General features: G+C 51.2%; 1 protein-coding gene across 3 annotated transcripts in view; it reads left to right on the top strand.

The window, feature by feature from the left end:
* szt2 (SZT2 subunit of KICSTOR complex) overlaps positions 1–12,016 on the top strand; it is a 148,865-nt gene that overhangs the window by 26,846 nt on the left and 110,003 nt on the right. For 2 of the 3 annotated variants that reach the window (XM_026194042.1, XM_026194041.1), the window contains exons 1-2: positions 8,333–8,536; positions 8,819–8,941. The exons of the other annotated variant lie outside the window; for it this stretch is intronic. In XM_026194042.1, coding sequence (XP_026049827.1) covers positions 8,384–8,536; positions 8,819–8,941 — 276 coding nt within the window. In that variant the 5' untranslated portion in view covers positions 8,333–8,383. Of the gene's footprint in view, positions 1–8,332; positions 8,537–8,818; positions 8,942–12,016 lie in introns of those variants that run through there. 3 annotated transcript variants of the gene reach the window in all.

Here is a 12,016-nt window from a genome sequence, read left to right as displayed (position 1 = left end):
CAGCCGCATGTAGCTATGATGGTGTTGTGCATAGTTCACCTTACATGCATTATGTAATAACGGGTAGCCTACTCAACGTAAATTACACACAAACAACATTAAGCTCCTCACGCAGAGAAGAACGGCTGCTGCTTGCATCATCATCCTCATCATTTCTGCTACACTGGCAGGCTAGGGCCCAGGACTCCTCTCTTTCGGGTTTTTGGGGGTGTTGCTAACTCCGGGTGATAACAGGCACCACACACCGCGCAGTAGATGTGCTCGGTGTGAGGTCTCGCAGCAAGCTATCAAATACGGCGCATTTCTCGGCTTTTAAACAAAACGCTATGCGGTCGCCAGGTGTTTCATCAGATTTGAGGAGTTACCCTCCTTTGACAGTATCACAGTATCAGCTTAAAGCACTGTTGCTTGCTGAGTTTGCATCTTTTGCTGTGAAGTACAGCCAAGACTTTGACCGCTTCGCCTTGGGCATTTTTAATCTGTAGCTCTGCTCTAACAGAACATACGTACCTGGGCCCGCCTACTATCCTCGGAAACGTAAAATGATTGGCTGGAAGTGAAAAAAAGCACTGAAATAAAGCACGCGAAATGTGCGCTGCTTTTCGTCTGGTTACTACTGTTTATGTCAGATGGCACCGGACACCGGTACCCATCCCTACTTGTGACCCTGTTTGTAGCAGGTCATTGTTTTTAAGAAAAAAATCTTCTGTCAAAGATCTTTATTGAATGGTTCATTTGGGAAGAAGGGCCAGACTTTAAAACAGCTATGTCTGAGTCTTTTGTGGGTCGACTGATTATGCAGGTCAGTAAAATATCGTCTCTCATCACACGGCTGATGATCCCAGGGAGCGAGTAGCTGATATCCTGATATGTTTAACAAACACACAATTCCTGCTGACATTATTCACTGTTATTTGCTAGAAAACAAACAGGGGCCGACTTTGCACTGCATTCAGTGCGTCCACCTTGTCCACCTATGAAAGCACATGTTGTAACTGCCCTCAGCAAAGTGAACTAAAAGCTCCTCCACTGGGGCAGCTTGTGAGTCTACATCAAAGCGTGTCACAGTTTAATGCTGCTTTATAAAGAATGAGTGTGCATTAAATCCTGCCTCTATGTTGTGCATTAAATGTGTCCTAACACATTTATATTTCCTTTGCTTCTTAGTGCGTGGAGCCGTCACAGACTCAAGTGACCAGAGCAGCGCTTGGACGAGCACCCCCACCCGGACGCAAAGTGTTTCCATGGTGTCAGCTGAATGGGGCTGGTCAGCATGGTACGCCAGGGCATCCTGGCCACTTCAGCTGCTGCCTCCCAACTCCAGTGCACGGTTGGTGAAGTTACACTTCAAGTATCAGAGGTTGTTATTTAGCAGTTTCTCTTTCGTTGTCGTGCCTTATTTAAAAAGCGTCTTCTAAGAACACAATCTGTTTTTATGCAGATGATTTTGCACTTGACATCCACAGATCAAGAGAACTGTTTCCTCAGAGCCCAAAAGGTTGATTCTGTTCATCTGACGTTTTCAGTGGGGGGGAGTTTCGTCACTATCTCAGCTGACTGCAGGTTTCAACCTTATAAACAGCACATTTCTGTGAAAAGGGAACGACCACCTCTGAAGCAGAGGGTGCATCTGACAACCTCAGTAAGAGATTTTTCATAAATTTATGTAGTTTATAAATTCACCTAATGTTAAAGGTCCCTATTCCCATGTTGACGTCCAACATAACAGTTTGTCAAATCAAAGTTGCAGACCTGTCTGCTGTGGTGAACCCTGCTGATTAAGAGCAGCTAGAAGAAGCTTTAGGGGCCGTGTGTGTTCTCTTTGGGGATTGTGGCTTCATCCAACAGTCCAAAGACATGCGTAGGGTTAAATTAAATGGGTTGAATGTAAGTGTGACTGGTGGTCTGTCTCTATATGTTAGTCCTGTGACAGACTGGCAACCTGTGCAGGGTCATGACAGCTAGGATAGCCTCCAACATCCACTACTCTCAGCTGGATAAGCAAGTGAGTAAGTAAGTAGATGGATGGATCTTCTAGAGTCAGAAAGCTGAATAAAGGAGGGTTTGCTTTAGTGTGGGCGTGGCTTGTGACTGAAGTTGTATGAGTGCCATGTTTCTTTGTTTCACAGTTACATCAGTGCTGTTTGTTACGTCAGCAGTTTGCTAAAGTAGTGCCAACACAGATGTTCCAGTCTTCACAGCACAATGTCATCTAACATGTGAGTGACATCACAGTGAAGTCATCACAGTGAAGTCATCACAGTGAAGTCATCACAGTGAATCACAGTGAAGTCATCACAGTGAAGTCATCACAGTGAAGTCATCACAGTGAAGTCATCAACAGTGAAGTTCATCACAGTGATGTCACTCACATGTTGCCTTTAAAAAACAGTTCCCTTTCAGTCCGATTACTCGGTACAACACATAAGTATGGGATATCACGCCCTCGCGTGTCCTGGCTGAAGAAACCTTTATTCACGCCTTTACGGCAGATGACGTGTGATGACACGCGCAAGGCCCCGCCCGCACATATAGCCGCTGCCATCACCGTCATCCCTCAGTTCTTACGCTCTCACCTCGCTGAGAACACCTCTGCCTGAGTTGGGCTAGCTAGCTACTGCTAGTTAGCTCCGTTGTCTGCCAACTTGAAACCTAGCTTAACTGCCCCTGTTGGTGTTAGCCTCCACCGCCCAGCTTGGTGCGTAGGCTGCCCGCGGAGCGCTATTTTCAAGTTTTTCTTGTGCAGCGTTTCGCTTTGCGTTTTGGGAATGGACTCCAAACCGAAGCGAGCAAAGCAGAAATCTTCTGTTCGCCCCTGTCCTCAGGGATGTGGTTTCTCTTTGCACGACAGCGACCAGCACGATGCCTGCCCTGTCTGCCTGGGGATCGTCCACGCTAGGAGAGCGTCGACGGAGCCCGAAGCTTGTGCGTTTTGTCGCCAGCTTCCCGACGCTCGACCTGGAAGACGGGTGACGTTTGTGGAAAGAGTGCTGGGACGCTCGGCTGTCGCACGGCATGACCCCTCTTCTTTCCGAGTCTGGAGCCCCGGCTTCGTCCGAGTCCGAAGACGAAAATTTTCAGGTCGATGTCCCCGCGATTAGCTGGGCTGACCACATGGAATACGTTGACGGGTTAGCCGATGACGGACCGGAACCATGCAGGAGCGCTGACGGGCTTCAGCCTGGGTTGAAGCCCGCCAGCCGCTCCCCAGGAAGACGATGACGTGCTGGACATCGGCCTGGACATCCATGGTTTGTCGGAGGATGAGCAGGGAGAGCTCATTGTCGACCCAATATGCCGCCGCTGCTGCGCCGGTCGGTCCACGATGACACCTCTCTTTTCTCCCTGTTTCGCCGTGCCGCTGAGAAGCTGCAGGTGGACTGGCCCTCTCCTCCACCAGCTCGGAAGCCGTCGCGGTTTGCGGGTTTTTTCCTTCCACCGGAGCCCGCAACGGCCAAAAACTGCCTCCCCATGTTCCCAGACTTTCTCTGCGAGCTAACAGCGTCATGGGACAAACCTCTGTCTACCCGCGTCACTGTGCCCGGCTATGGACAGTACATGGAATTGGACGGCGCCGAGGGAGCTGGTTTAGCTAACCCACCCCCTATGGAGCCGTCTCTGGCTGCTTATCTGGCCCCGTCCCATAACCATGGTGTCGGTGGCCCCGCAACTCTGCCGTCCAAGCACTGCAGATTCTCGGCCTCGCAGCTGGAGAAGATTTATCGGGCTCAGGCCGGCACCGCTCGAGCCATGAGCTCCGTCACCATGCTCCAGACGTACCAAGCAATGTGCCTGGCGGAGCTTGGATCGCTGGTTCCGGAGGACAGCCCGCTGTCACCTCTTCTTAACGAGGTTAGAGTCACCACGGATTACATCCTCCGTGCGTCTTGCTGTGCAGCGCTCTCCCTGGGCAGAGGGATGGCTTCGACAGTGGTGGCGCAGAGGCACCTGTGGCTGACCCTCTCCGACGTCCCTGATAGAGACAGAGCTGTGTATCTGGACGCACCAGTGTCTGCGGCTGGGTTATTCGGACATTCACTTGAAGCCATTCAGGCTAGATTCGATCTGAGGAAGAAGCAGACGGAAGCTCTGCGCGACATCATCCCCAGACGCCAGCCCCAGCCCAAGCCCACTGCTAGCTCTCACAGGCCCGCCGCTCCTCTGACAGCTGGCAAGAGACCGGCGCCCACTGCTGGAGTGGGAGGGCCGCCGGCGAGAGCACGTACTCCGGCCCGAGCTCCACGCCAGTCGGCCTGGGGCAAAGGCCGGGAGACGCAGGGAGACGCTGCTCTTACCCCTCTGTTGCCGCACAAGAGGTGCCGCTTAAGTTCTGTTCAGGTTGTCAGCCCCAGAAGGCGCTGCACTTCCCTATCGCGGTCTCCCAAGCACATAACCCCTGCACACGGTTCAGATGTGTTGAATGTTCAAGCGACCACATCGAGTGTTCCCGCTGTTTTTCATCGTTATGCCCCGGAAAAAGGTGCACCCAACAAAATGTATAAATGTACATGTTCCCATGTTGCAATCAATAAAGAGTGTTGTTTACTCTCAAACAATCTCAAATGCTCAACCTGCAGGCGAAATGAGCCAGGTCAGGCAGGGGATGCAGTCCCCTGCAGACACACTGGGGGGCGACGGCGCCCGCCGTCAGTGCTGCAGGCCAGCCGGCTGGCTGCTCACTTCCCTCAGTGGCGCGCTTGCGCCCCCTCTCCGTGGGTGCTGCAAACCGTTGCCATGGGTTACCGGTTGCAGTTCCGGGTCAAGCCGCCTCGTTTCCAAAGAGTCGTGAACACGATTGTCAACCCCGAGGCAGCCTTGGTACTCAGGGAGGAAATACAGGCGCTATTACAGAAGAGAGCAATACGGGTGGTCCCCGCTTCGGAGACGGACAAAGGTTGGTACAGCCGTTATTTTGTCATTCCGAAGAAAGGGGGAGGGCTTCGTCCCATCCTCGACCTGCGAGTCTTGAACACGTACCTGCGAACTTACAGGTTCAAGATGCTAACACTCAGACAGCTCCTGAGTGCAGTCGGCCCGGGAGATTGGTTTGCGACAATCGATCTAACAGATGCTTATTTTCATGTCGCTATACACCCGAAACACAGGCAGTTTCTGAGGTTTGCGTTCGAGGGCGTAGCCTACGAATACCTAGTGCTGCCGTTCGGGCTGTCGCTCGCTCCCCGCACCTTTACGAAATGTGCCGAGGCAGCGCTAGCGCCCCTCAGGAAGAGGGGCATCCGCATCTTGGCCTACCTGGACGACTGGGCTCTCGTGGCTTGCTCCAGAGAACAGGCGGAGACGCAGCTGTCGCGGGTTCTGTCACACATTCAGACACTGGGGTTCTCTGTGAACTTTCAGAAGAGCTCGCTAATCCCAGGTCAACAGATCGCTTTTCTCGGTCTGGAAATATGCTCTCTTTCCAGCCGCGCACGGTTGTCAGAGCACAGAGTGGCCGCGTTTCATCGCTGCCTCGCTCAATTTCAGCTGGGACGCAGACTGCGTTTCCAGACGATATTGCGCTTGTTGGGCATGATGGCATCTATGATCGCCGTAGTGCCGCTTGGGCTGTTGAAAATGAGAGCGTTTCAACGCTGGACTCTCTCTCACCGTTTGTGTGCTTCGCGTCACCTCCGGAGGAGGCTGCCGGTAACTGCGTCTTGCATGCTAGCTCTCCGTCCTTGGAGGGAGCCCGGGCTACTGCACCAGGGCTCTCGGATTGGGAGGGTGTTGTTTCGCAAGGTGGTGTCCACAGATGCTTCCCTAAGTGGGTGGGGAGCGCTGTGCGAGGGTGCGTCAGTGAGAGGGATCTGGTCCGCGGCTCAGCGCCAGCTGCACATCAACCACTTAGAGCTGTTGGCAGTGTTCTTAGCTCTAAAGCGTTTCCGTCCAGTCCTGCAGGGCCAGCATGTCTTAGTCAGGACGGACAATTCAACAGTGGTGTCTTATATAAACAGGCAGGGAGGAACACGCTCTCTTCCCCTGTTGCAGCTGTCTCGCTCTCTGCTGTTATGGTGCAGTGTTCATTTTCTGACTCTAAGAGCCACCCATGTCCCGGGCCACCTGAACCTGGGGCCGGACCTTCTCTCCAGGGGGGGTCCTCTGGTGAGAGAATGGAGGTTACACCCTTCAATAGTGGCTCAGATTTGGGATCTATTTGGCGAGGCGCAAATAGATCTTTTTGCTTCCAGGGTGAATGCTCACTGCCCCCTGTACTTCTCCATAATCGACCACGATGCACCCTTGGGCTTGGACGCGCTAGCGCACCAATGGCCAGACGTGCTCCTGTATGCATTTCCCCCAGTGGAAATGATATCTCCAATTCTGGAGAGGGTGCGTCGGCATTCCCTCTCTCTGATCCTGGTGGCCCCTTGGTGGCCCGCGAAGTCGTGGTATGCAGAAATAATCAGCCTGCTTGCAGCAAGTCCTTGGCAGCTTCCTCTCCGCAGGGATCTCCTCTCTCAGGCGGGGGGGGAAGTGTTTCATCCGCGCCCGGATCTGTGGCACCTTCATGCTTACCTGCTGAGAGGTTAAACTTGGTTGCTAAGGGTCTGCCACCTAGTGTGGTAGCGACGATTCAGAGCGCCAGGGCCTCGTCTACTAGAGGCTTGTACGCTTACAAATGGCGAGCCTTCGAGCGATGGTGCCAGGACCGCCACACTCTCCCATTTCAGTGCTCTATTGTGGATGTTTTGACATTCCTGCAGGAGCTGTTGGATAAAGGCCTTTCGTTTTCAACGATCAAGGTTTATTTAGCGGCTATATCTGCTTGTCATATCGGTTTTGACGGGGTGACACCAGGTGCGCATCCCCTCGCCGTGCGTTTTCTGAAAGGGGTTCGCCGGCTGAGGCCCGTGCTTAAGTCCAGTGTCCCGGCTTGGGACTTGTCTTTGGTGCTGGAGGCCCTTTGTGGCCCTCCGTTTGAACCCGTTGAGTCGGTAGATATGAAACTTCTTTCGTATAAGACCGCATTACTTCTCGCTTTGGCCTCGGCGAAGCGAGTGGGGGACCTTCATGCGCTGTCTGTGCATCCTGCCTGCGCACAGTTTTCTCCTGATGGCCGCAAGGTCGTATTGCGTCCGAATGCCGCCTATCTTCCCAAGGTCATGCCTGCATCTTATAGTTCAATGGAGTTTGAGTTGCTGAGCTTTTGCTCCCCTCCTTTTGAATCTGAGGAGCAGAGGAGGGTGCATTCTCTTTGTCCGGTGCGTGCGCTACGCACCTACATTGAGCGCACTCGGGATGTGCGTTTGGGTGACCAGTTGTTTGTCTGCTTCGCTAATCCGAATAGAGGTAGAGCTCTGTCCAGACAGAGGCTGTCCCACTGGATTGTGGAAGCTATCTCGCTGGCATACAGCACCGGAGGTTTTGCGTTGCCCCACGGGGTGGGAGCTCATTCCACCAGGGGGATGGCGACCTCATGGGCTCTTTTTAGAGGGGTGCCTGTGGCTGATATTTGTGCAGCGGCTAATTGGGCGTCGCCGCACACTTTTGTGCGGTTTTATCGGTTGGACGTTACGGCCCCTTCGGTGGCTCATGCTGTCCTTTCTGCTGGGTCTACCACTCACTAAGGATGTGGTGGTCCCGTTCCGGTTCGGTGGCTGCTCTGCGGGGCGTGTATATAGGTCCCATACTTATGTGTTGTACCGAGTGAATCGACTGAAAGGGAACGATTAGTTATGTCTATAACTTCTGTTCCCTGAAGGAGAGGAACGAGGTACAACACAGGGTGGCCCCACTGAGCAGTTGGCTCGGTGAAGAGCGGCTATCGAACTGAGGGATGACGGTGATGGCAGCGGCTATATGTGCGGGCGGGGCCTTGCGCGTGTCATCACACGTCATCTGCCGTAAAGGCGTGAATAAAGGTTTCTTCAGCCAGGACACGCGAGGGCGTGATATCCCATACTTATGTGTTGTACCTCGTTCCTCTCCTTCAGGGAACAGAAGTTATAGACATAACTAATCGTTAAGATAAGGCCTTCCTGCAAAGCCTCATCCTGAACTTCCACATCAGCCTGATGTTAATGTTAAAACTGTTATTCTGTGTGGTGAAAATCCATCAGACCGGCTCTTCAGTCTGCACAGCAGAGCTTCTGTGCACAGAGCACCACTGGTTGAGTCAGCTCCACTAGTAACAGACTTTAATTCAAGTTTAACGTTTTTTTGACGTAGACCTGGGCTCTCACAGTGGCTTCATTGATGCATGTAAAGAACATGTGTTCAGTTCAATATAAAACCTCTGCCTAAACTGGGCAGGTATGAATGTCATAGACTGAGGGAAACAGCTCACACTGAGTCCTGCCTCTGGTGTACAATATGCCAGATCATTTGGTGTCTCTGTGTTACACGTTGGTTTTGTGTCCTGCAGGATGACAGCACAGGCGAGATGATCTTTGATGAGGTCTTCCACGCCTTGTCCAGGTGTCTGGCTGGTCTGGTTCAACCATTCAGAGTCCCTGGAACAGATCGATTTTTCAAGCCTAAGATCTTCATCACCATCCTTGCATATTCCTCCATCATTGGCCTCCCTTCACATCAGGTAATGACTGTAATTTACTTTAGTCATAAAAATGAATGAAACAAATGTCTTCGAGAGTAACTTAACGCCAAGAAAAGCAGAGTTTCTCTCTCCAGCACGTGTTTATTGCCCAGCCCACATTGGTGTGGAGTGCTTCACGCTTACTTTAATCTCTGTCTTTACTATGTTTGACTACATTTCAGCCACCAAAGCACACGTTGGGTTAGTTTCTGTGGGAGATGTTAGGCTGCTGTAGATGTTTGTGCAGTTCTCTGATGGTCTTTAATCTTTTGTTCCCTGCAGGTTTTGGTCCAAGGATGCCAGCTTGATAAAACAGACCTGGATGAGTTCTTGCATCACATCTACCAGCAGCTCAGAGCGTTGGAGAGTAGCATCGCAGAAGTCCTGCATCAGCAGCACGAACAGGCGAGTGCACACTAGCAGAAATGACACTGTGCTAGCAAGAATGCTGTAACTATTAGAGAAACACTGCAAGTGTAAAAGCTCTCACCAGCACCCTGTAAAGCTCCACCGTGCCTTACAAGCAAAATAAAACAACATCCTACTTTATCAGACTAGATTAGCATCGCTCTTCAGTTTGACCCCGAACATCCTCTCCACGATTGGCTTCCAACCACAAGCACCTGTTGTATCCATGGTTACCAAAAACAGCATGGGTGTGATACTTTAGCCAACTGCGGCAGGTTTGTTACGCCCATGGGATTCACTTGTGACTAGGGATGGGTATCGTTTAGGTTTTATCCGATACCGGTGCCAAATCGGTACTTTTGAAACGGTGCCGGTGCTTAAACGGTGCTCAAACGGTGCTTAAAGAATGGAGAACACAAAATTGGTCCAAAAACCTCTCATGTTCAGCTGTTTTTTTGTAAAAAGATAACAATGTTAGCCTTTTCTGCAGCTATGGGGCATATATGGTATCACTCTTGGCTGGAAGCAGTGCTTAATCAATGGAAAAAACAAACTTTGTCCAAAAACCTCTCATGTTTAGTAGGGCTGAACGATTATGGAAAATAATCTAATTGCGATTTTTTGCCCCAATATTGCGATTGCGATGCGATATGCGATTATTTTTTAAGGTCTTTGTCTTCTGTATTATTAAACAAAGACAAGCAATACATCATATAGTATGGCCAATACTATATTACATTAATTTTAAACTGTTCTTTCCTGGAAGACAGACCTCTGTTATGATGACATGAGGTGATGCATGAATTGATGACTGACATTTTTATTTAACTTCTTCAATCACAACAGTATATTTGAACATACACAATAGTTTATTTTTAGCTTACAAACATCTGAGCATAAAGTGCTGACAAGGAACCCTGGTGTAAACATTAAAATGAAAGTCAGTACAATGTGCAGATTGCAGAAATATACATAAAAAAATCAGTGGCTTTACCACACTCAGTTTTTCGACATCTGTGAACTACTAGACAGTCATTCAATTACAAAATAATATTAAATAAATAAAACTAATAAATAAAAAATACACACATCTTACTGATCGTTGGGTTACTTAACGTAATCCCTGGTTCTTTGATAACAGAGTGAGGTGTTTCACTATGGGAATCGCCTCGGCGTGACCAACTACGGAAGCTCCAATGACACCACGTCTGTCTATGACAGACCTGTCGAGCCGTGCTCAGGGCTCCGCCCCCTCGTACTAACACGGCCGACCAGCTCCTCCTAACTCATTCCAAGCAGATTTCTTTCCGTGCCTAAGCAAGGAGGGAAGTGTTGGTGAAACACCTCACTCTGTTATCAAAGAACCAGGGATTACGTTAAGTAACCCAACGTTCTTTTTCTAACTTCGCTCGGTGTTTCACTATGGGAGATATGGCCCACTCCCGGATTGCGCCAGCTCCCGAAGCTACTCTCCAGTGCTACTCCAGGATCTCAGGTCGAACCTGAGGCACCAGAATCCAGCACCGTCTGAGCCAGGGATGACTGTGCAACATCCAGCCGATAAAACCGGACAAACGTGTGCGGCGTAGCCCAGCTTGCTGCCGCACAAATATCCTGGACTGATACACCTCTGAACAACGCCCAGGATGTGGCCACACCCCTAGTGGAGTGTGCTCGGAGTCCCGGGGGGGCCTGCAAGCCCTTACAGCTATAAGCCAGAGCTAAGGCCTCTACAATCCAATGAGCTAGCCTCTGGCGTGATACGGGCCTGCCCTTGTGAGGGGAGGCCCAGGAAACAAACAGCTGATCTGACTTCCTGAATCCAGCTGTTCTGTCAACATAAGTCCCCAATGCCCGGACAGGGCACAAAGTGTTCAGCCTCTGCTCCCTCTCGGAAGAGAATGGAGGGGGGTGAAAAGCTAGGAGCTCTACTGTAGGGCACCTGTATGATGTTTCCAACACTTTAGGGACAAAGGCTGGGTTAGGCCTCAGGAGTGCTTTAGTGAGTCCCGGGGCCAACTGTAGACAAGAGGGGTGAATAGACAGAGCCTGTAATTCACTAACTCGCTTGGCTGTGGTTAGAGCCAACAGCAGAGAGGTTTTAAGAGAGAGAAACTTCAACCCCACTGCCCCAATAGGCTCAAAGGGGTGGTGGGAGAGGGCGTCTAAAACGACTGACAGATCCCATAAAGGGACCAGTGGTCTAGAAACTGGGAGCGTTCGACGCGCTCCTCTCATGAAGCGACCTACAAGGGGGTGCTGCCCAGCAGGTTTATCACCAAACCCCACGTGGCAGGCTGAAATAGCTGCTAAATAGACCTTTATAGTGGAAAAAGCTTTCCTTTTGTCCAGCAAGTCTTGAAGAAAACACAACAGCTCCACCACTGAACACTGAAAAGGGATAATCTGCTTTTCATGGCACCACTCTTCAAAAACACGCCATTTACTGCTGTAAATGGAACGGGTGGAGGAGGCTCTGGCATTCTGAATGGTTTCAATAACCTTCGGAGGCATGCCTGCTGCCTTCAAATTCCACCTTTCACGGGCCAGGCCCAGAGAGCAACCTGGTCTGGATGGGGATGGTATATCTCCCCCCGCGCCTGAGACAGAAGGTCCCTGCGGATGGGGAGTGGCCATGGCTCGTCCACCAGAAGCTGGATGATTTCTGCTATCCAGTGTTTGGATGGCCACCGTGGAGCTATTAAAATCAGAGACAGCCCCTGATCCCTCACTCTGATCAGTGTTGGGGAGATCAGGCTGAGGGGAGGGAAAGCATACAGCAGAGTTTTTGGCCATGAATGGGCCAGCGCATCCACGCCCAGTGGCGCGTGCGTCTGACAGGGAGAAAAACAGGGGGCACTGTGTGTTTTCTCGCGAGGCGAAGAGATCTACGGCAGCCCGGCCGTATCTCTGCCAAATCTGCTCCACCACCTGTGGGTGAAGCCTCCATTCTCCGAACAGTGGATTTCCTCTGGACAGGAGGTCCGCCCCCCTGTTCAGAATTCCTGGCACGTGAGTTGCCCGAAGGGAGAGGAGCCGAGTGCTGCTCCACATAATTATTTCCCTGGCTAA

Source organism: Astatotilapia calliptera, chromosome 15 (assembly GCF_900246225.1).
Source record: "Astatotilapia calliptera chromosome 15, fAstCal1.2, whole genome shotgun sequence".
NCBI classification, from domain to species: Eukaryota; Metazoa; Chordata; class Actinopteri; order Cichliformes; family Cichlidae; genus Astatotilapia; species Astatotilapia calliptera.
The sequence above is the reverse complement of the archived record's forward strand: the minus strand, read 5'-3'. Positions and strand labels throughout refer to the sequence as shown.